This window comes from Thunnus maccoyii, chromosome 5 (genome assembly GCF_910596095.1).
Source record: "Thunnus maccoyii chromosome 5, fThuMac1.1, whole genome shotgun sequence".
NCBI lineage: Eukaryota > Metazoa > Chordata > Actinopteri > Scombriformes > Scombridae > Thunnus > Thunnus maccoyii.
The window spans coordinates 12,015,789-12,038,061 of NC_056537.1; the positions used below are offsets into that span (position 1 = coordinate 12,015,789).

Genomic DNA, 22,273 nt, shown 5'->3' on the forward strand with positions numbered 1-22,273 from the left:
CCAGGCATCTTTTTGAAAACTGTTTTTCAGTTGAAGTTGACATTAGGACGTTTACATATGACCTTTAAATACATAGCTATTAATTTATACATTTGAATGCAGCATATATGTAGATATTGCCTAAAGAATTTCAGTTGTGTCAGCATTTTCTGTCTGAATATTTTTTTCATATAATTTCACTATAATTTTCAAATACCAGTGTTTTCTGACCTCTATAAATTTGACTCGCCAGACTCAACGCAGCCTACCAGATAACTTCGAGGGGTTTGCACTGTATTATTTACATTATTAATAGGTTTTTGACTTTTAAAAAATGATATTTCAGTTGACAGCTGCGCTATGAATGCTTAAATACCAGTTCTAGCTCTAGCATTAGCCGGTATCTTTACTTTCTTAAGTCAGTGGTTCTCAAAGTGGAGTCAGGGGACCCCCAGGGGTCCTTGAGGGGGCTCCGGGGGTCCCCAGCAGAAAGGGGAATAATTTATTTTCATTATAATTCCACCCATAAATAACACAATGACAGAGTGTATGACTATTTTGGTCATGGGTTTCATACACTTTCTGTAATAAAACATTTACAAGCAAAAATCTTGAATCAAATGGGGGTCCGTGGTCTATTTGTGTAAGATCAGGGCTCCTTGATGTGTTAACGTATGCACAACTTTATTTATGAAGGTGAGATCATACTGTTTCCGGTATGACTCTAGCTGTGTCTATAGTGCTTTACACAGAGCTTTTCTCTGCTGACAGGATGATTTTCCTGCTATAAAATCCAGTCGTTTTATTATTTATTTGTTTAACGGGGAGGAGGAGGAGGGACAGAGAGCAGAGTCAGGAAGCCCGGTAGCTTCCAGATGTTGCAGAATTTCGCGCCAAATAGGACTGGCTGTCATGAAAAGCAGAAATCTCCTCGGTATCACATAGGAGTCAAAACGGAAAAATAGAAATTTAACTGTGAGACTTTCTACAATCCTGGTCTAGGCTGAAAATATAAAGAAACAATCCTATATTTCTAGCATGGTGAGGGTACAGTTAAAAAAGCAATTGGCCTATTTATTCTTACAAAGCCTGTAAAATTACTAATGCCAAAGAAGATACTACAGTTTACATACAGCTGACTTCAACAAACACATTATAAGTGCTCATAGTGTTGATTCATTGTAGCCTGATTTAAATACTAAAATAAAACTGTCTCTCCTGCTGACCTTATCTTCTTAACCTGCATTTCTCTTAGCACTTGACTGTTAACACATTTTGATAGAAAACAGCAGCTATTTTTTCTTAGTTTATCCACCTTTTTATTTGCAACCACACTATTATGATACAGTATTGATTGAAACGCTGTTGGGCCTCCATTGACTCCTCATTTCACCTTGAAGTTCCCATCAAGTACAGTGCACACAGAGACCAGGAAAACAGTAGGCCTATTCCTATGATGGAGTACCTGGCCTAAAGTTTTCATGTGTCAGCTGGTTTGAGGCAATTTGATTTAGGAATATTCTCCATGTGGGCAACAGTATAAACAAATATGAACCAAGGCACTACGACAGGTTCTCAAAGCAATTCAGCGCATCACCAGGATTGAGATGCAGGACCTTACACCCAAAGGAGCAAGTGAAAACCATTGAAAACCCAGAGGGTCGTGCAGCCACCCTCTTACAATTCAGCAAATGGTAGCCTACTTCAGTATAGCAGCACGGCACAACAGACTGAAAGACAGGCCCTTGAACTCTTAATACTGAACACTTAACTGCCAGTGCACACCATCACTTATGCCACCGCCACTTATTATCACTTAACTCTAATCGACTGCACTGCTGCACTGTCTTCCAACCTGCCTGCCATTATACGCTGTTTTTTCCACTGATAGACTGACACCATGAGTGGCCATTTATAGATTTTATTACATTACTTTAACCAACCTGCAGATACTGCAGAGTGTAAGGTGATAGACTATATGATTCAGTTTGTATCTAGGCCTATCTACCTCATACATCTTTACCTGTGGTTACAATTGTGTTTAACCTGGCTTTCAACCTTGTGCACAAGGTTGTCACCTTTCATCAGCACCTTATACTGCTCTGCAGTTATAGTTTAGTTTGCATAATAGATATCAAGATATTGATTTTAATACACCGCTGCAGTTTTGTGGAACAGTTCTTCAAGTTCTCTGAAGCAACAGCAGACAGAGAGGGGTTTTAAACTCTTAAACCCCATCTATCTATCTATCTATCTATCTATCTATCTATCTATCTATCTATCTATCTATCTATCTATCTATCTATCTATCTATCTGTGTACCCTGCATTGGAACAATACACTAAAACAATTAAAAAAAAAACATTGACCCTGGAACTTTGAACTACAATGGTGTTTTTAAACTAGATTTTAATGCAGGACCTGCCTTAGTCGATACTGCATAAATTTACGCGGTGCAAATATCCCACTTGATTTACTTCAGTAAATTTTAAATGCTGATGAACTTTTACTTGTAAAAGAGTATTTTTACATTGTGGCATCACCTCTTATGCTCAATAAAGGACATAAATGCTTCCTCCACCACTTGTATTGTTCTTCCTATTATTGTAATGTGTTAAATTTATGTTTGCCTGCTAAAAATATTAACGATAAAAAAAAAAAAAAGTTTGACTGTCATGTGATTTCAATTTTATGACGACACACTTGGGGCGGGTCTCGTGGTCTCGTCGATGTAGTCCACTTCCTGCTTCTTTGCCCTGGTTTCGCCCGATCAGCTGCATCCAACCCTTTATCCGACGAAAGGCACAATGTCACATCAAACGGGCATTCAAGGTAGATGTGTTTTTCATCCTTCCGTGTATCTGTTCTCCTGCATTTTGCTGTACGAGGTGTGTGATTCCCGGGCGAGCTTTAAAGTACCTGCTACAAATCATTGCAACGAGAAGCTAGCGTACAGTTAGCTAGCCACTCCTAGCTAGCTTTGAGCTACCGTGGTGTGTGTGATCAGCGGCGCTCTGTTTGGGCACTTTTGGGACCTTGAAACTGAATCCCTGAGTCTTTAAGCAGTTTACGAGTCACCTAAATCTTGTTTCAAAATGGCACACAAGCCTTTTATTCCTCAGCTTCTCCATATTGAGCTTAAACCCTGTTACGATAGTTTAGCCTTCTGAATGGACGGGCGACGCCTTCATCTAAACAAACTGCTGGCCTGTTAGACCGGCCGGTGTTCCCTTAAATGTAATGAGAATACCCTGGCATTACCTGTGCTCTGTTATTATATAAACTGACTCCTGTAGGGCGTGACGTTGTGCTATGTTTGGCAGCAGTGCCGCAAAACTGTCTGCATTCACGATATTGTTTAGCCAGAGGTGACCCAATGTGCAAATTAGGTGAGCTAAACACAGACAGGGAGACACAGTGATTGTAAATATGTGTACTATCCCAATGCCATAGTTCAGCACACTGCCTTATATTTAAATTGTCTCTTATTTGAATGCATTATCAGTTGTGCTTATATCTTATTTTCTCCCCTATTAAAATCAGTTTACAGTAGACGAGTATAAAAAACTAATATACAAGTTTTTATAACCCATAAAACTCTAAGCTTAAATACACTCACTTGCCAGTTCATCAGGTACACATAGATACAACTAATGCAGCATAATACAACAGTTCAATATACCCCAATGCATATAAATGGACAAAATATTAGAAATACCTCACAGTATAACCCCAACACAGTTCACCGCACCACAAACAGCCTCCAAAATAAGCATAAAATAAGTCAACATGTCTCTGAAACAGATTAAATAAAAATTAAACATTATAACCTTCATGAATGTGGGATTTATTGCTAGGCTGTTGCATTACTTTTATCTGGGTTAGGATTACCTAATAATCTGACAAGTGAGTGCATGTGCAGAGCCTAAAACAGGGCATATTCTAGGGCGGCAATAGATTTCCTTAATCTTTTGATTATTTTCATGATCAATTCAGTGGTCCACAATAGAAGGAAATAGGTGAGGAAGTGATAAAGTGTCACAATTTCCTTAAGTTGAAGGTGAAATCTTCCTCTTGTTTTGTTCAACCAACAGTCTAAAACTCAAAGATATTCAGTTAAATGTAAACTGATCACTGAGAAAAGTTGGAATTTTTTCATATTTGAGAAGCTGCAAGCATCACTTTTCTTAAAAAAGTGTTTCAAAACAATGAACCTAGTATCTACCCCTTACATTTTCTGCACAGGCAATTGTTTCCTGTGCAGGAAGTGAAAAGAGTGTCTAATCGTTTACCCTACTGTTAAAGGAAACTCCTTTTACAGTCATGTAGTTCTAGCTTGATTTATCTAAATGGGAAGTGATCTCAATGAAATAATTCATCTAAAAAAACAAAACAACCCAATAACTAGCAATTGTATTTTCTAAATATGTTTTTGCACTTGTGCACCAGCTTTGGGTTGTTAAGATCGAAAACTGCAGAGTAATTGCATCTAAAATCCATAAACTGCTGGTTTCAATGCCAATTGGAGACCTGTTTTATTGTACCTGGGATTGGGGTCAAAGGTGGTCAGCATTCAGTTACATCTCGCATCACGCACCTGTCATTGAAACCCAACAACTTGTAATGAAAGTGTTTTGTCTTCTTGTTATTATAACATATTATAAAAAAAAACATTTTGCAATGAGCTCAGTACTTTTTTTTTGGTCCATGTTGCCCAATTCTGCTCTGTGTAAAGGCAGAATATAAGGGATATTTGATGGAGGGCAATGTAAAATGATACTGGTATGTTCTTTGTATAATGGTTTTCATGGGTTATTATGAATTAATGAACATTTAGGAGGAACCTCACAATACGTGATTCAATATTGCCATGTTTGCAAGAGTGTGTTATTGCACTTTGAGAAGTGTGGTACAAATGAAATGTTTTATTATTATTAAGCAAGCCTCTGTTTAAAACATTAGGAGTTTGACCCCTTCTCTATCTTTTCTCAGCGGGGAACGATGTGAAAGATATCTTTGCCAGTGCCAAGAGCGGAGACCAGTATCGAGTCTTAAAGATCGTCATTGACGATGGTAAGCCAGTGTCCCGGAGTCCTAGAGTTTGTTTACAGCTTCTACTGCCAAGAAAACCCTTAACTCATATTTCTACTTGAAACTTGTGTTGAAGCTGACATCAGAATAAAACAAATTCATGCGTAGCTGAAATGGTTGTGTTTTACATGTCTGCTTTCCAGAGCAGCTGAGTCTGGGTGCCACTAGGAAAGCATCAACGCAGTGGGACAAGGAGTATGATTCCTTAGTGCTGCCCCTCCTCGAGGATGACGTGCCCTGCTATATTCTCTACCGGCTTGACTCCACTAACAACCAGGGCCACGAGTGGATCTTTCTGGCCTGGTCTCCGGACCACTCTTCTGTAAGAAAACCAGGCCCAGATGGGCTTTAATGAATGGCTTTCTGTACTTCATGGTATTTGTCTTCCTCTGCATGGAGTATAAGATGGGTGGGGTAGACCACATCAAGGCAGCAGTTCTTTGTATGCTTGTTGAAAAACTGGATAGATACATTCAGTGCAACAGCCTATATTTAGATTTCAGTGAACAGTAAAATCAAAATATGGGCAGATTATGTTGTTTTTTTTGTCCTAAAGCTCTCATTTCTGACTTATAATCCACTCTCCCGATGCTTTTAAGTGATGCAGGCTTATCACGTTGTGTTGTTTACTTATTATGCAAATATGTGTTTTGCATCTGCTGTGTTCTTGACTCACACGATGTCACTTAAGTCTTTATCGTTCGGTTCCACTGAAACTTGATGAACCACTTCAGTATAGCCGTGACAAATAGATACAAATAGATTCTGTAGCAGTGGAAAAAAAGAATGTTGCAGTTAGAAACCAGTGCCAGAGTAAAGTGCCATTCTGGATATTTGTAGTGTCTTTTTCTAACTGCATGGTGGAACTGAGCTTGAATTCCCTCTCCGAAGGACGTGGCTGAGCTTAACATTCCTGCCCTCTGGCTCAAACTACAGTGCTTCAGGTTGAGGCTTGTCTCAATATTGCAAAACCATTTCACAACCAGTGCACGCTGCTGTCTTGACTGACTTGCCGAATTGGTCCAGTGTGTTTTTCATCTGTTATCGTTCAGACAAAGTGAAATCTAATTTTTTGATGAAGTCAACTTTATTTATAGAGCTTAAGGTAACAAACTCATCCAATGAACAGTTCTCAAGAAAGGAAATGATTCGTTTAACAGGTATTAACAGCATGACTTCCTAGAAAGCATTTTTCCGTAACAATGCTAAAAGAAAGAAGAAAATAAAATTACAGGTCAGAAGTTAACATATGCAGGCCCATCTTTGCAGTCAAACATGTAACATAATGACAAATTAATGACACTATAATAGTCAAAAATATCTCTTAAGCCCCTTTTTTAAACTTTCTAAATAATAAAGATTCTCCAATTTTTCTCATATTCTTAACAGGTGCGACACAAAATGTTATATGCTGCTACCAGAGCCACACTGAAGAAAGAGTTTGGAGGAGGGCACATCAAGGACGAGATCTTCGCTACCACAAAGGTTGGTCAAACTCTCTTTTATACACTCACAATTTATGGTTCAGTTTCATAAGCGTCTGGTAATTGATATGAGCTATAATTTATACAGTTTATATCGCTGTACGATGTTTGATTGTGCTATTTTTGCGCCCCCAGGATGACTTAAATCTCAGCGGATACAGGAAATATCTGACCTCACAGGCTGCTCCGCTACCCCTCACTGCTGCAGAAGAGGAACTGAGACAGATCAAACTAAATGAGGTACGCACGCTCACACACACAGACACACAGTCATTTGGAATCCATGTCTTGGTCATCACTTCCATTTTAGATCATGTTAGAGGAAATAGACAGAAGTACCTCACAGTGCTTGTGTACACAGAAACCGATGCCTGTTGATAAGTTGTATGGCTTGAAGTGTTCTGAAGTGGGTGTGGATTAGACTCGTGCTCTGTTTCAGTTCTGAGGTCAGCAAGGTCAGCAACAGCGCAAGTGTGCATATGCTTGCCCGGCAGTATCAACACAGTGCAAAGATGCTGATCCATTAGAACAGCAGGATGTTGGCAGAGATGAATCTATTAGGTTTATGCAGCTCACACCCACAGCTCCATAAAAAAAAAAGTCTTGCTTACTGTTGTAAAAACCCAGTCAGCCTGAGGAACCAAGTGGTTAAAGAAGAGCTGTGAGTGTTCGGATATAATATTTCCATGTTGAGAGAGCTACATGCAAATGTAGTTGGCAGTGATTCTGCATGCAGCGCAGGTGAGCTGTATGATTGCGCTTTGCTTTTGTGGGTTGCAGTGATAAGATAAAGAAATTCTGTAATATGATATCCATTGGTTAAACCTGCACACTGCTAATGACATCAGCATTGTTTACACTGCTGATGTGAAGGGCTTTAGGGTTGAGACAGAAAGTCAAAAAAAAAAAGCTGAATTTGAAGTTTCACTTCACAGACTTTGTGTTTATGTTCCTATAAATTAACCCTATAGAACTATTTTTCTCTTTGGGAACAAGCTATTGTTATTGCTGCACTCCCAATCTGACACATAAACAAGAACTGTCTTTCTTACCATATATGGAAGTGCTTTGAGTCATGCAGTCCCTCTCTAAAGTATCGTCAATTAAAAGCATCAGAGCAAATGGGAAGTGAGGTTTGTGTTCGGCTCACTTGACCAGCTGTTGAAGGAAGATAATATACCATTAATCTGCACCGCCTAGATGAAAAAGAGGCTTTGAAATATTTATCATTGCAGTGCCTTGGAGACTGCCTGCCTTTTACTAAGCAGATGGATAAAAGACCGGCAATCCTTTTTGGTATGCGAGGTAGCTACATCGGAGGCTCAATCATGTTTGCACGGCATTTCATTTTGTGGGAACTGGGGGTCTAAAAATAGACGCAATCCATCAGTGTAATCCCCCAAGCATTTCCAGTTTTCTGTGTGATTTTGTAGAGGCGCCTTGTCACTTCCGATACAAGCACCTCATCTGTAATCATCATGCTCCGGCATTCAAGCTGCTTGTTGCACTTGTAAACCTTTTACTCACTGATGACTAAAATGAAGGTTATTTATTCTATTTCAGTTTTCCACAAGTCATTAGGAAACCTGTTATTGCTTTAAAGATTGATTTGTTCTCTCATATGATTGAATTTAAATGACCAGAGCTGAATTTAAGAGTAGAATTTGTTCCGCCTATAACTTATGATAGTCATCATGATGAGATTAATGTCACCAGCACGTCAGCATAATGGGGCCATGGTGGCGTCTGAGTGTGTGTGTTTATGTTGACAAATTCTTGTGAGCACAATAACTAAACAACAATATAACACAATAATGTGGTTTTGAGCATGTTAATGTGCATTTTAATAAACAACTGACTTTTTTAAAGCACCCATGTAAATATGATTCATGTGTATTCTGAAGGCATTTTATTTAATGTGGTGTATCATAGTGACCATGGCAAGATAATAGAAAGCTCAAGGACCTCTTGTGTTTGTGGTTTTTGTGTCTGTTTGGTGTGTTCAGGTGCAGACAGACATCAGTGTGGACACCAAGCAGCAGACCCTGCAGGGAGTGGCCTTCCCCGTTCACCAAGATGCCGTCGCAGCACTTGAACGTTTTAGGGAGAAGAAAATCAACTACGTACAACTGGTGAGTCCTTACGAGAAACTCATTAGCGAACACATGACCTTTGATTGGTCAATACTGTGTAGAAGAAAATCAATTCTCTGTCTTTCATCATATATTGTTTGGAGAGATAAAGGGTTTTTGGTACGGCATTGTTTACAGGCAGACACAATGACTTGCTCATTTTGGCCAAAAAAGCCTTTGTGTCAAATCTTCTTATTGAAATTCAAAGGGCTCGTGTCACAAGATCAGGTCGGAGCAAAGTACAAAGGAATAATTGTGGAACAGTTGTGGCCTTGTCTCAGTTCCCTTTTTGTTTGTTACCCTTAAAGCTTTTCAATAAAGCAATAGGCTTTTATACGTTTTGTTCTATTTTTCTATTGAAGGTTTAATCCTGACTACTGAGCAGCACGCTGGCAATTGTTGAAAAAAATGTTTTGCTCAAACACACCTGAAAGCTTTTCCTAATTGGTCTAGTACTCAAAGCAGAGACTTTCTGTTTGCAAGTGCATGCCACCAACCTTGAGAATAACTTTTTATTTCCTTTGTCAACAGGAGGTAGACGCTCAACAAGAGCTGATCCGGTTGTGCAGCACTGAGCCAACTGAGTTGAAAGACCTGCCAATGAGAATCCCTAAAGAGTCCGCACGTTACCACTTCTTCCTCTACAAACATTCCCATGAAGGCGACTACTTAGAGTCCACAGGTGAATAAATTCTCACAAGTGCTTATGAACAGTTGAGGCACAGCCTGTTTCTGTACATCTATGTTTTTAATGTTGATCTGAATGGTACTTTGTGTCTGTTCCTCATTGTCTTTTTTTTTTTTTTACCCCTTTACAGTCTTCATTTATTCTATGCCCGGTTACAAGTGTAGCATCCGAGAGAGGATGTTGTATTCCAGCTGCAAAAATCCCTTGGTCGACATGGTGGAAAACAAACTCCAGATTGAGATTGAGAAAAAGGTAAGAAACAACCTATCATGGTTAAAGATTATGGTTAATTGATTGATTTAATTTATTTGTTTATTTAAGTGTTCTGCACCCTTCTGGCCCATATGGGCTTACAAGACACTGGACAATAATAACCAGGATGGCCACATGACAGATCATGATGTACAGTTCCACAGATTCAAAGAGAACCTTTCAGAACATTTAGTTTACATGGAAGAGATGTCATGTTATAATGGATACAATGTTCTCTGTCTCAGCAGCCAAGCCTCTCCTATAAATCTCGCTAGAATAAAAATCTCCATATTAAAAAAAACAACTGAACTTATCAGCTTCAGACAACCAGAACAAATCAGGATTTTTCAATTGGATCTTTTCAAACAAATAATTCCTCAAGTCGCTGTACAAAGGGCAATGAAATGAAACGTTGCTCCTCAGGAATTAAAACCTTTATATCTGCCTCCCTCAGTTGCCAGTGGTAATGTACCATTTCTTAACTGAGCACACAGAGACCTTTAGATTTAAGGTCTCTGTGTGCTCAGATCCAGATTCATCTATAGATTTAATTTTATATATGGTTCTGTAAAGTCATCATTTTTGATTTGAATGTAGTTTCTAAGCTTTGGCTTCTTATAAATGTCCTCCTTCTATTGTTCCTTGTGGATCTTTAATAATTTTTGTTTGACTGTATTTATATCACACTGCAAGTTATTCTTAGAAATAAAATTCAAGTCAGAAAGTAAAAGTGGTTAAAGTTATGATAATTTTTTTTTCAGTTGTGGTTGATTTGATGACACCAGCAAATGCTGTTTAATACCACAGGAAACACTCCTTGACCAACTACTCACGCTATTGCTGTATTTGGTTACAGTGCAGCCAAAAAAAACTTACAATGTTTTAATGATGAAGTCAGTCGATAATAATTGCAACTGCATTTTGATTTCATGCAACACACGGTGCGAGTAGTTTTCCACACAGCAGCTGTTCCCTTCAACTCTTCATCTAACAGCTCACTTTGATTCCATTACCCCCTGCAACATTTTGCACAGATCAGCTCAAAAAAAAAAAATCCAAACAAGATCTTCTCTTTGTAGATGCATTTTCGATGAACGATCGCTGTCAGTGCTAACCTCTGTGACAAATGCATCGCATTTCATTAGGAAGAAGGAGGAAATATTAGGTATGCATTGTAGAAAGTGAAGTAACTAGTGAAGATGTTATTAATGAGATAAAATGACAAACATTAACACTGGATCACATGCAGGCGTTGTCTCCTGTCAACCTCTTGTGCATGTGAAGGCCATTTGAATGTAGCGCAGGACTGGAAGGCTCCGCCATTACTAATAAAAACAACCCTATAGAGATTAATTACACGGTGAAAGTACATTCAATTGCTATTGCTGAGTTCATGTGTCTAGTATGTGTTTATACAAAGTTTGAAATGTTTGAATTGATGGTCATGTACAAGAACCTTGTTTGCTTAGAAGCTTTTTTCTGCTTCCCAGTTGGAGATTGATAATGGGGATGAACTGACCAGTGACTTCATGTACGAGGAGGTGCATCCCAAGCAGCATGCACACAAGCAGGCCTTCGCCAAGCCCAAAGGCCCTGCTGGGAAAAGGGGCGGTCGCCGCATCACCCGACCACCCGCAGAGGGAGAGGAGGCAGATTAAATAGACCTCAGTACCCGACCACGACCGCCACCTCCACTCCGAACACGTTCCACAGTGGAACATTCCAGTGATGGGGGGGGGAAATCATATTTGACACACGCTTGTTTAAAAGAATAAGACGATAACCTCAAATTCCCACAAAGTTCACCCAGAGACCCAACTATGCACGCCAAGGACAACTGAGCAATGACACACTTCAGAATTTTCCATTTGTAGCTTGCCAAATGGAAGGCTATATATGTATGTTACTACATTCATAAAAAGTAATTTACAATGATTCCAAGAGGCCCAAAGTTGAGGTTTTAAATTTTTGCCAGCTCCAAGACTTAAAAAAAAAGTTAGTGCGACTAATGTGAACTTGCGCCGATATGATAAAACTCCTCCATTTTGAGTTCACATGCTCAAATTCTTACATTGCATTCCTTAAGTCTGTGTCAATTAATGTGTCTGTGTCTAATGTATTATTTTGTCTCCTACCGTTTGCACAACCGAGGTGCTCCAAAGCAGAAAAGATAAAATGATCCCACTTGTGTCTATTCATTTTAACAGTGCATTTTATATCGGAAAATTGACTTCTTTTTTGATATAACTGTGGTTTACATGAGAAATCATCTGCTGAGAAACTTATTTTTCTATGCAAGTGCTGTAAATGTACATATTGTAGCTGTGTGATGCTCTATGATTAAGAAACAGTCTGGTCTGTTCTGGTGATAGTCAGTGTCGGTGAGGATCTCAGTGGAAAGAACAGGGGCTTCCAGAAATATTACATCAATACATCTCAGATTTCACTAAGAGGAAGCTAAACTATTAAACTTCGCTGGCTCTCATACCAGAGGGAATGCCAAGCAAGCCGATAGGAAAGGGAATATTTCACCTTGACCAATATGTTGCCACATCCACTGGTCTACTGATTAATATTAGGCAAACTACTAAGCTCACCATATGTTCAAAGGGAAATCCCTTTATATTCATAAAGTGTCATCATAATATAAAAAAAAAAAAAATCATGTTCGGTCTTATTTGTTTTCTTACAAATCTTTCTTTTAAAGAAGAAAAATAAAATATTTAAATCACATTTTGTGTTTTATTGATTTTATTCCTTTTAACTTTCATCACAATAAATACATGATAGAAACACTTTAAGAGGAACAAATGCTTTCAGAATTTTCATCATATTAATCCATCAAACCATGTGACTTAACCACACAAAATACTTAATGCCATTTCAGTATACTGCAGTATTCCTGCAAAAGGTACACAGCTACAGTAGAAAAACAAAGCTACAAGCTTCTTACTAAAAATATAGTAAGTCATTTAAAATTATTGACAATTATTGTTGTAGAAAAAGATTGATGCAAAAATTCTTTGGTAAGTCACAGTAAACTAATCTACAACTGTGGAGAAAGAAATGCATTTATCTGTGCACTGCGACCGGGGCAGGCTCAGAAATCTTCTGTGTTCTCCACGATGCTACACTTCACTCCAGTGAAATGCTTTTGACAACACTTTTAAGCTCCAACAGTACCTGTAAAGACAAATGCTGATATTAAGTAGAATATTTACATTTCCTAAAGAAAATATGTGTGAATGCCGCAGCTGCTTCCTGGCCTAGCTTCTGAAAGATTCACAGCAAGATGTTTCATTTTTACAAACTTTTAAGGCTTGCAGTGACCCCATCCTCACAAATTTCTGTGCTGATAGAGCTTCACTAGCATAGATATTTAAATTAATTTGTACTGGTAACCAATTACGAACAAACAGGTGATGTCCAAAAACATGCACAAACTTAGTTTAGGGTCAACTAAGTATGGTACATTCCAAATTTGGTGAAGATTGGATTAAATACGTGCCAAAAGCAGCAAAACGTGTTTACCAAAAAAAACCCAAACAAGTGTTTGGGTTTTTTTTTCCATAAATAAATGGACGTGGTCTATCAGTCAAATCCCACAGTAGCCACAGTACAAAAATGTTTCTTCTACTCTTCACAGCTCATGAGTTATTAGCCAAAACGTAAAATACTTAATAAGTGACCACATGTTGGCGCTATTGAATACATGCTTTAATATATTGAGCACGTCTCCATAGTGCACCTGTGTACCAAATATGATTACTTAAGCATATAAAGTACTTGTGATACTGATGAATATACGGCCACTCTTACACGGCCATTCAAAAAATACTACAGTGAAAAGTTAATATCTCAATAACTATAACAGATGTCAAAAAGAGAATAGCCATCATTAGAAAAATAAGCTTTATATTTTAAAATTGGAACCATGTGTCTATCTGCAAATATGTGGTGTTGCTTGCGGCATTCACACAGTAACTAAAATAGTCACACTACAAATGAAAATACACAAGCTTTTCTATTTAATCATGACTATATTTGTCCTGAAGAACGTGCACCACTGGCCACTGTCGGTGAAGTTATACATTTATGCCTTGATTCTGAAGATTTACGTCTTCAGTAGGAATGAATGACTAACACATTTTAAAGTTCTTGTGAAGCTGATAATACAGATATCTTGCTCAAGTTCACATGAAGTGGTGCAGATGCAAACACAGAAGCTTGTACTATACATCTCTGTATCTTTACTGTACCTGTCTGATGACTGGCCGTCTGTTTTTCCTCTCATGGAGGCAGTTACAGGCCAAAGAGTAGATACTCTCCACCTGGCTCAGCCCCCAGTCTCTCAACTTTTTGTCCACAAAGTCCTCCAGAGTCAGCTCCTCGTCTTCATCATCTATATCATACCTCATGTCCATCTGGGAGAGTGAGGAAAGGAAAAAAAAAAATCACACTACAGGTGACTGAAGACACATTTAGAGCTATGGTTTGAGGAAAATATTTAACAGTTCTTAAGTTAGTAGTATTGCTTTTATCATACTTGATTTTGAGTGTCAACTTCCATCAGTCATACAGTCTAAAATATTGTTATTACCATCCTAATAGCAGGTAAAGTTGCTCAGCAGATGAGCAGCACTGAGGAAACCCAAGTTCAAATCCTTTTCAATGACTGTTTAATGACTACTAACTGATAACGTTCCCTTACTAATTAAATAATAAGCTGTAATCGCAAACTGTAGCTTGATAGATTCCCAGTGAAAGCCTCTTTTGTGCTGCTTACCAAAAATTGTGGCTCACGGTTTTCATCGGCTGGCGGGAGTCCAGACAATATTTCTAACAACACCTGTAGATGGCATAGAGATGGGGTTAATCACATGGCTTTGGATGACAGAAAACCTTTATTATCTCAACATGTGCCAAGCAGTCTCACAGACACTGTAGTGTTCCCACAGCTGTCATAATAAGACATATAAGCTGTATATACTGTACTATATGGAAGGTCAGGCAGTTTTATACAGTACTGATCCCATAAGTCATTCAACCAACATCATACAGATTAACATTACAGTTAGTAATACATTACAGCTGTGCCGCTAAACTGATTCTGTATTTTTTGTGGGAAATAATGATAGATGATACATAAAATAGAGCTCTAGTTTCACAAATGGAGAGAAATGTATACTCTAATGTTTGTGTCCTGCAATTACCTATGTCAGTAGTTTGAGGGAACCGTGCACATAAGTAAACTGCTGAGTTAGGTTTCATATTTCACATTACAGTTGCAATTTCTCCATTCCTGACATAATATCTTATCCGTGCGTGTGTGCATATATCTGGGATGTGTATGTGTGTCTGCAGACAGCCTACCACTCCAAAGCTGAAGACATCAGATTTTGGTGTGATTTCGCCTCTAAGCGCCTCAGGTGCCATGTAAGCACAGGTTCCCACAATCCTCTCCGTCATCATGGTCGTTGATGTCCGCTTGGCCGATGCTCTCGTCAACCCAAAGTCAGAGATTTTTGCCACTAAGTTTTCATCTAACAGGATATTTGCACTGGCAGAAAAAGAAATGACTGAGTACAGTGAGCGCTGACACATTAAGCATCACTGATTCACAGGGTCAGATCCTTCACAGCTTATCTTAGCACAATCACTGGAAACAGGGGAAACCCGTCATGAAATACACCTGTCAGCAACTCTACAGCTCATTACTTAACTCCTTATATCTTGTCTGATTAATCCGTGTAAAAACTGAGATATATGGCAGAAGGTATATTCCGAATTATTGAACTACCCCTTTAATATTTTAAAGGAATAGTTTTGGGAAATTCACTTACCGGTTCTCTTGATTTCTCGAGATTTAGACAAGATACTACTCCCATATCTGTCTGTTAAACATGAGGCTACAGCCAGCAGTTGGTTAGCTTAGTTTAGCGCAAAGATTGGAAATGGGGAAGACAGCTAACAGTTAGCCTAGCCGTGCCCATCATCAGCTCACTAATTGAAATGTTGTAGCTCATTTGATTAATCTATAGTAAAACTTATGTGAAAAAATAACAATGAACCTGTCTCCAGTCTTTGCTAGACTAAACTAAGTCGTTGCTGGCTGTAGCCTCATATTTAAGAGGCAAATATGAGTCTCAGCAAGAAACTGAATAAGCATAGTCAAACTATTCCTTTGAGGCACTGATAATGAGGAACACCTCACTTTAAGTACCTTTTAACATCTCTATGGACATGATGGTTGCTGTGCAGATAGTCCAAGCCTCTTGCTGTTCCTTCAGCTATCGAGCATCTCTGTTGCCATGACAGTGAAGGAGTGTCTTCCTAAAACACCAAAAAGCACACAATGGAAATATCTGTGTAAAAGCACAAGAACAAGAGGGCTGAATCTGTAGTATAGATGGCACTCACTGAGCAAGCCAGTCGGTCTAGTAAAGAACCATTGGCCATGAAGGCGTACACCAAACACGGATGCTGTCCATCACAGGAAAATCCAACCATGTCCACCAGGTTCTCATGTTTCAACCTATTGAGCAAACAATATCATCAAAACAGACCTGTGCCATTAGCTAATATCAAACTCATCCATAAACACCAGCTCAGGACATAGTATAATACCTCTCAGGATTTCTGGCTCAGTAATACTGTTGTGTCTATGGGTAACTCTTTCTCTATTTGGGGGATCAATATGTGCACCTCCTTACCCACAGAAAATTTATTATGACAGGGAAATTTAAATCCCATGGTAATTTAATTGTATCATTATTGGTGTTTTGTGCTGAGTCTCGTTAAGTTTTGTGTAAGATATGTAGCATTGGTCCAGCTATATACAGCATGCTCAGTATGCTATAAACAACATCAAATCAATAATATGAATCTATAATTTAAGTGGCTTGCAGTGTACAGTAATACATATAAATTAATCAGGGTCAATCATGATTTGACTTCTACATACAGCACTTCCCCCTGATGCACCACACTCTTATGGCACTTATGTCTTAAGCAGAAAAACCCCACACAACCCACTAAAAGATCTGTATCAGACAATTCCATTAACATTTCAATTATTCAAAATAATACATCGATTGAAGAAAAGTGCACATTCAATCTAAAACAAGCGTTTGTTGGTCTCCAGATAACTACAGGCTGCAGGCTTTTCCATAAACTCTGTAAATGCTTTCACTCTCTCAAATTCCATTACCTGGATTAAAATGCTTATATGGTTGCTTATAACCTTATGGTTATAAGGTGCCGGTGAGTCACTCCAAAACAAACTGGTTAACAAGAATATAGACAGAAGAACAAACTTACACTTTTAGCGTTTCGATCTCTTGGTTGAACTGAACTTGTAGCTCGTCTGGTGAGACGTCATCCATCTAAACAGATAATATTTTGCGTTGCAATTTCACAAGCTCTACAATGAGAGTAAGTATGAGATTGGTATGAAAATATTTTCACTTACTGGATTGAGCTTTTTCACTGCAACAGGTTTGTCATTCAGGACACCTTTGTATACAGTCCCAAAGCCTCCTTCTCCAAGTCTACGGCCGCCGTCTGACATGGGACGGTCATCAAAGTTGCCTGTGATCTGCATCAGCTCATTGTACAAGAAACTGGAGAAACCTTTTGAGAAACATACAGAAAAATATCATACTTAATAGATACTTTTGGGATCAAGGTCTCATTGCTGCCACCTAATGGTCAAATATGTAAAGTTACATTTTGTCCAAAGAGCAACAGACTTCTGCAGAAATCAAAGTGTCATCTTTCCGGGAACTAAATAAAACAGCCTTATTTACAGTGGTGGAAAGCAACCAAGTACATTAACTCAAGTATACTGTACTAAAGTACAATTTTGAGGTGCTTGAGCATTTCCATTTTATGCTACATTATACGTTTCCTTCACTACAATTCAGAGGGGTACATTGTACTTTTACTACACTACTTTTACTTGACTATATGCTATGGTTAAGTCTGACTTTGCAGATTAAGGTTTTACACACAAAACATGTGATCAGTTTATAAAATATGATGCATTGTTACAGATTAAACTACCTAACAATGTGTAAAGTAATTCAAATTAGATAAACCTCCACGAGCTACAAGATTAAAATGCTGCTCAGACATTAATGCAACCATACTAATAATTAATGCATCATAAGTTGTTTTACTTTTGTTTCTTCAAGTACATTTTTCTGAGAATTCTTCCATACTCTTATTGAAACTTTCACTTTTGTAAAAGATTTGAATACTTAAGTGGTTCATGTTTTACTGACCAAAATATTGTGCAATGTATATGCAATATTTCAGTTGTGGTCAAAACTTGCAACTAAGGTTATCAAAACTGAAACTGAGGTTTTCAGCTGATTACGACAGTTTGTTAATACCATATGCTTTGCAGCCTCCTCTCATTCAGAACATCATGAAAGACTACATCCATAAAACGATAAAGAATCCTCTCTACAAGTGATTGTGTTTCTTATTAAAGATCAGCTTTAAAAGTGGATTAACCTGGTTCACTGCTCTCCAGTGGAATCAGTGGCTGTTGGTTGGAGCTGACAGGTGGTGACTGTGTGTCCCTCTCACTCAGTAGCTGGGTTGGAAGGGCGCTGACTGGTTGTACTACTGGAGAGACCTGCTGCGTCTCTGTGGCGATGGCATCTTCTACTGTGTGCGGATAAAAAAAGAACATCAAAATCTGTTATTTTGTTGACATGGTGCACAAGTCAAAAGCCTCAATATACAGTTATAAGAAACTGAAAATTGAACGCAGTTATCTTTCCTTTATATTTTGATTCCTTTATACCTGATTCAAAAAGACAGAGTGTACTTTTTGTGGAAGACTTTAAAATAATAAAAGACTCTCTGAGACAAACATTTGTGCATTATCAGATTATTTGGACAACATTCAAACTGAGCTTCTTGTGTCAGACTGATGCAGAAAAACTTGCATTTATCTCTTGTCTATTTGGAGTCTTCACTGGCTTGCCTAAAAAGACTTTGAGCGAAATACAGTTAAAACAAAATGCTGTAGCCAGAGCCATGATGAAAAAGAACAAATTTGATCACATGCTTTGGTCCATGGTACCTTTCTGTCTTGTTTGTCCAAGCAAGAACAAATCAGACCTCTTACATCATTAAGCTGTTTCAATGATTAAATCTAAAGTTAGTGTAATGTCTTTTAGTTTGTACGATCCTAGCTTCTGCAATAACTTGTCAGATTGCAGGCTGGAAACAATCCTTTTCTCTTGTGCATATTATTAATTTTGACAGTGATGTCTGTGTTTAAACTGCACAAAGCTACCTCTTACTCCTGTATGAGTTTGGTTAAAAAAAACAAAAACAACAACCTACAGTTCCACGCATCTTATTGCTGTACTTTTTTGTCGAGAGTCTATGTTTCCTGTGAAGCACATTGCATCATCCCTGAAAAGAAATGTACTATATGAATTAAGTTTTGCCTGCTTGCACATGAAAATGTTATACAATTCTACAGATTATTATACTGTGGTTTTGAGAAACATCCTAAGTCTTATAGCTTATTTTGTCTGTGCTATAGACCTCCATTGTTGTCCAAAAAACACATCAACAGGTCATTGCACTAGGTGACATGTTCCCTCATTATCACATTCACAAATACTTTACTATATACTGTACTGGTGTCATTATGAGCAGATTAATCCAGTTTAGTCCCAAATAAATGCACTTCTTACTCCTATTTGAGTAATATTTTCTAAAATAGCAGGGCTCAACATCTGATTGCTGTATGGTTTGTCCACATTCTACATTTCCTGATGCACATACTGTAGTATCTCCACTGGAATGAAATGTGCTACAGTATATAAATGAAGTTTGGCTTGCCTTCTTTACTTTAAATGCTGTAAAAATGTTACATTTCATAACTAATGACTGTTGGTAAGACTCACAGGCCTACAGGCTAAAAAAAAAACATACCAGGCAACAGAAGACTAGCAGCAGCCAGTAACTTGTTACTCTTCAAAATGTCCACAAGTTCACCCACTGTGCTGTTGGATGTCCCCCAATCATTTAGCAGCTCCACTGTGGGACTTTTCCCCTGTGCAACTAGGCCTTCAAATTTCCTGAAAAACAGATGCATGGAGAGTGAGAGAAATCACACTTTATAGCAATATACAGCTACAACATGTACTGTAGATCACAGCAGGCTCTCTGGCAGGTAATAATCACCTACCTCAAATGATGCTGAGAGTACCTCAGCTCTCCACTGGGCTTACGGATCGAGACAATGACATCTTTCCAGCTTTCATGGGGGTCTAAAAATTCTGACAACTTGCGACGTAGACTATAGTTAAGGTTTCGAATATAAGTAGCGGAAGTTACTGAATTATTCATTTTTGCGAGGAAATACACGGCACAAGCTGATGGTGGTTTTATCTTAGTTACACTGACATGGTGTAGCCTTCAACTTACTGTGCCGTTTTGAATGTTTTTTTAAATCCTCCATTAAGAACATCCGTAAAAGGACAACATTAGAAAACCGATGTTGTGGTCACAGTGAAATCTTATGTGTCTTTCCGATATTGTGCAACTTCCCCACACGTAATACAGCGAGACTGACCCAGTCTCCACCTACATGCGGAAACTTATGAAAGCGTAAAAGGCACAGTCTGTCTTCAGTGCCCTCTGGATGTCGGTGAGAGCACAGTTTAACCACAGTGTCTGTGTTTTTAGGCTTTTAGAGAATGAGGAAACCAAGCACACATACAGCGAGAGGGATCTGTGCTTGTATACAGGTTTGCAGTATTACACTGTCCTCTAGTGGACAACACAGAGACTTCACTTTTTGAAATCAGCATGAGTTTGAGTCATAATCATAATGGAATATTTTCATATTTATTCATACTGACAATATTTCTTTACAAGGATCAGTCATAGCTGAGTATCACTTGCACCACAACTATGATTTTTTTTGCATTTTATTGCACCACAACAGTGTAATACAGATAGTAATACATATACTAGTACTAGTTATTTCACTCAGTCTATCACTTTCAACTGTCTCAGCCTTAAAGGCTCATTCCACACTTTATTTGACCACATATACGCTACATGGTCGAAAATATGTGGACTATAACAGCCTCCACTCTTCTTAGAGAGCCTTCCACAAGACTTTGTGACCTGGCTGTTTAAGTTTATGAGTGTTGTTTATCAGAATGTGATTTTTTTTTTTAAATTATGAATTAAATGATCTATCAATATATCACTTTCTCTATCTACAAATATACATGAAAAAGTCAAATAAAAACACTTTTACCTTCTAATGTTTGCACCTTAAAGGCCTAATCAGTACTTTTTTGACCATATACACTACATGGCCAAAAGTGTGTTGACATTACACAAATACATGTATATGATGAAACATCTCAATAACAGTTTGATGAATTGCCATGAAAATGTATGCAGACATTCAAGGTTCCTAAATGATGAAGCCTGATGACTTTGGTCATTGCCTGATTTTTCCTCTAGCACCACCATGAGATTGACATTTGTGTTAGTTATGTCCCCCTCAGGATAAAATTGAAAACTTTCCATCTATAGCGGCATTTCAAAAATTTAATTTGTCAGCTATTTTAAGTTTTTGACCAAATACCTGGAAAATAATTACATTCCCGTCAGCCTTAGCTGTACTTTGTGTTTAGTTCTAATTAGTAAATGTTAGCGTATGTTAACTCAGTTAAAAGTAACACTTCAGAGCACAATATGTTACTCCTTCTACTAAAGACACAATTTTAGAGGGATACCAGTTTCCACTCTTATTTGAATTCTTTGCGGACTGTGCTTTTGAAATGTGTTACTCTGTCATCAGTCTCTCTCTCCCTCTCTCTCACTCCCTTTCTCTCTTTCTGTTGGCAGTAATTGATCTGTATTTGCCCTGATGGATGTGGATTCATGAGTGGTATTGCTGGTTGAATAGAAGCAGGTAAGAACTGGACACACTATCACTATATGCTCACTTGCTGTGCAGGTCAGTCAGTCCAGCTGAAACCAAACACCAAACACATCAGAGTAGAAAAACCTCTTCAACTTGTTCTCCTTTTTCAAACTTCAGTAAAGGATCATGAGACAAACAACCTCATCAAACTCAACCTGTGTCAAACACCATTGGCAAACAAATGGAAGCATTTGCTCTTAAGTGCTTAGAGTACCATATTCTCTATGTGTTCTAGCAATACTGGATCTGTTCATGGTGTGTTAATTGCTATTTATACGGTGTTTGTTGAATTGTGCTCAGTTCCATGTGGACTGGAGGGGCTGGCTGTCTCGCTGGATGGGTGGGGTGATAAATTGTGAGGTGTGTGTGTGTGTGTGTGTATGTGTGTGTGTGTGTGGAGGATATTATGTTTTAAGACTAAGCATAAGAAAACATTTTGCTAGAGTAAAATCACAACTGAAATCAAACACTGAAACCAAACCAAACATGAAAAGAAATGTGAGCCCCAAACAAATTCAAATAACATAAAAAGGAAACCCAACTTTCTCAAAGTTTTAACCTATTTGAGTTTCGTCAATGTGTTCCATGAAGTATATTTATAGCCATGAATGGGTCACAACAGTCAGTGTAGTACAATCAGTTATGTACCTGCAAAGGCAGCTCAAAA

General features: G+C 38.2%; 2 protein-coding genes across 3 annotated transcripts; one reads left to right on the plus strand and one right to left on the minus strand.

Moving 5' to 3' along the window:
* The first annotated feature begins 2,684 nt into the window (after window positions 1-2,684).
* twf1a (twinfilin actin-binding protein 1a) lies at window positions 2,685-11,680 on the plus strand. Its single transcript, XM_042412006.1, has 9 exons — window positions 2,685-2,811; window positions 4,972-5,052; window positions 5,214-5,392; window positions 6,460-6,555; window positions 6,690-6,794; window positions 8,561-8,686; window positions 9,218-9,368; window positions 9,505-9,626; window positions 11,117-11,680. Exons 1-9 carry the CDS (start codon window positions 2,787-2,789, stop codon window positions 11,282-11,284), a joined length of 1,053 nt encoding a protein of 350 aa, XP_042267940.1. The 5' UTR covers window positions 2,685-2,786; the 3' UTR covers window positions 11,285-11,680.
* A 907-nt stretch (window positions 11,681-12,587) lies between these two features.
* Window positions 12,588-20,373, minus strand: irak4 (interleukin-1 receptor-associated kinase 4). 2 transcript variants are annotated; one of them, XM_042412005.1, is made up of 11 exons: window positions 19,846-20,373; window positions 19,590-19,735; window positions 18,147-18,299; window positions 17,098-17,258; window positions 16,947-17,011; window positions 16,047-16,161; window positions 15,850-15,959; window positions 15,000-15,186; window positions 14,413-14,475; window positions 13,886-14,050; window positions 12,588-12,809 (listed from the first exon to the last, which is right to left on the minus strand). In XM_042412005.1, the coding sequence occupies exons 1-11, from the start codon at window positions 20,004-20,006 to the stop codon at window positions 12,762-12,764; spliced, it is 1,374 nt and encodes a 457-aa protein (XP_042267939.1). In that variant the 5' UTR covers window positions 20,007-20,373; the 3' UTR covers window positions 12,588-12,761. The 2 variants fall into 2 exon arrangements, with proteins under 2 accessions (XP_042267939.1, XP_042267938.1); XM_042412004.1 differs by having other exon boundaries at window positions 18,147-18,302; window positions 19,846-20,372.
* Window positions 20,374-22,273: the final 1,900 nt, after the last annotated feature.

Coding starts and splice junctions, on each gene's coding strand:
- twf1a (XM_042412006.1), top strand. CDS start 2,787: ATGTCACATCAAACGGGCATTCAAG. Junction 5,053..5,213: donor AAAGATCGTCATTGACGATG/GTAAGCCAGTGT, acceptor TCTGCTTTCCAG/AGCAGCTGAGTCTGGGTGCC. Junction 5,393..6,459: donor GGTCTCCGGACCACTCTTCT/GTAAGAAAACCA, acceptor TATTCTTAACAG/GTGCGACACAAAATGTTATA.
- irak4 (XM_042412004.1), bottom strand. CDS start 20,006: ATGAATAATTCAGTAACTTCCGCTACTTATATTCGAAACCTTAACTAT. Junction 15,960..16,046: donor TAGACCGACTGGCTTGCTCA/GTGAGTGCCATC, acceptor TTGGTGTTTTAG/GAAGACACTCCTTCACTGTC. Junction 14,051..14,412: donor ACCGTGAGCCACAATTTTTG/GTAAGCAGCACA, acceptor TCACTCTCCCAG/ATGGACATGAGGTATGATAT.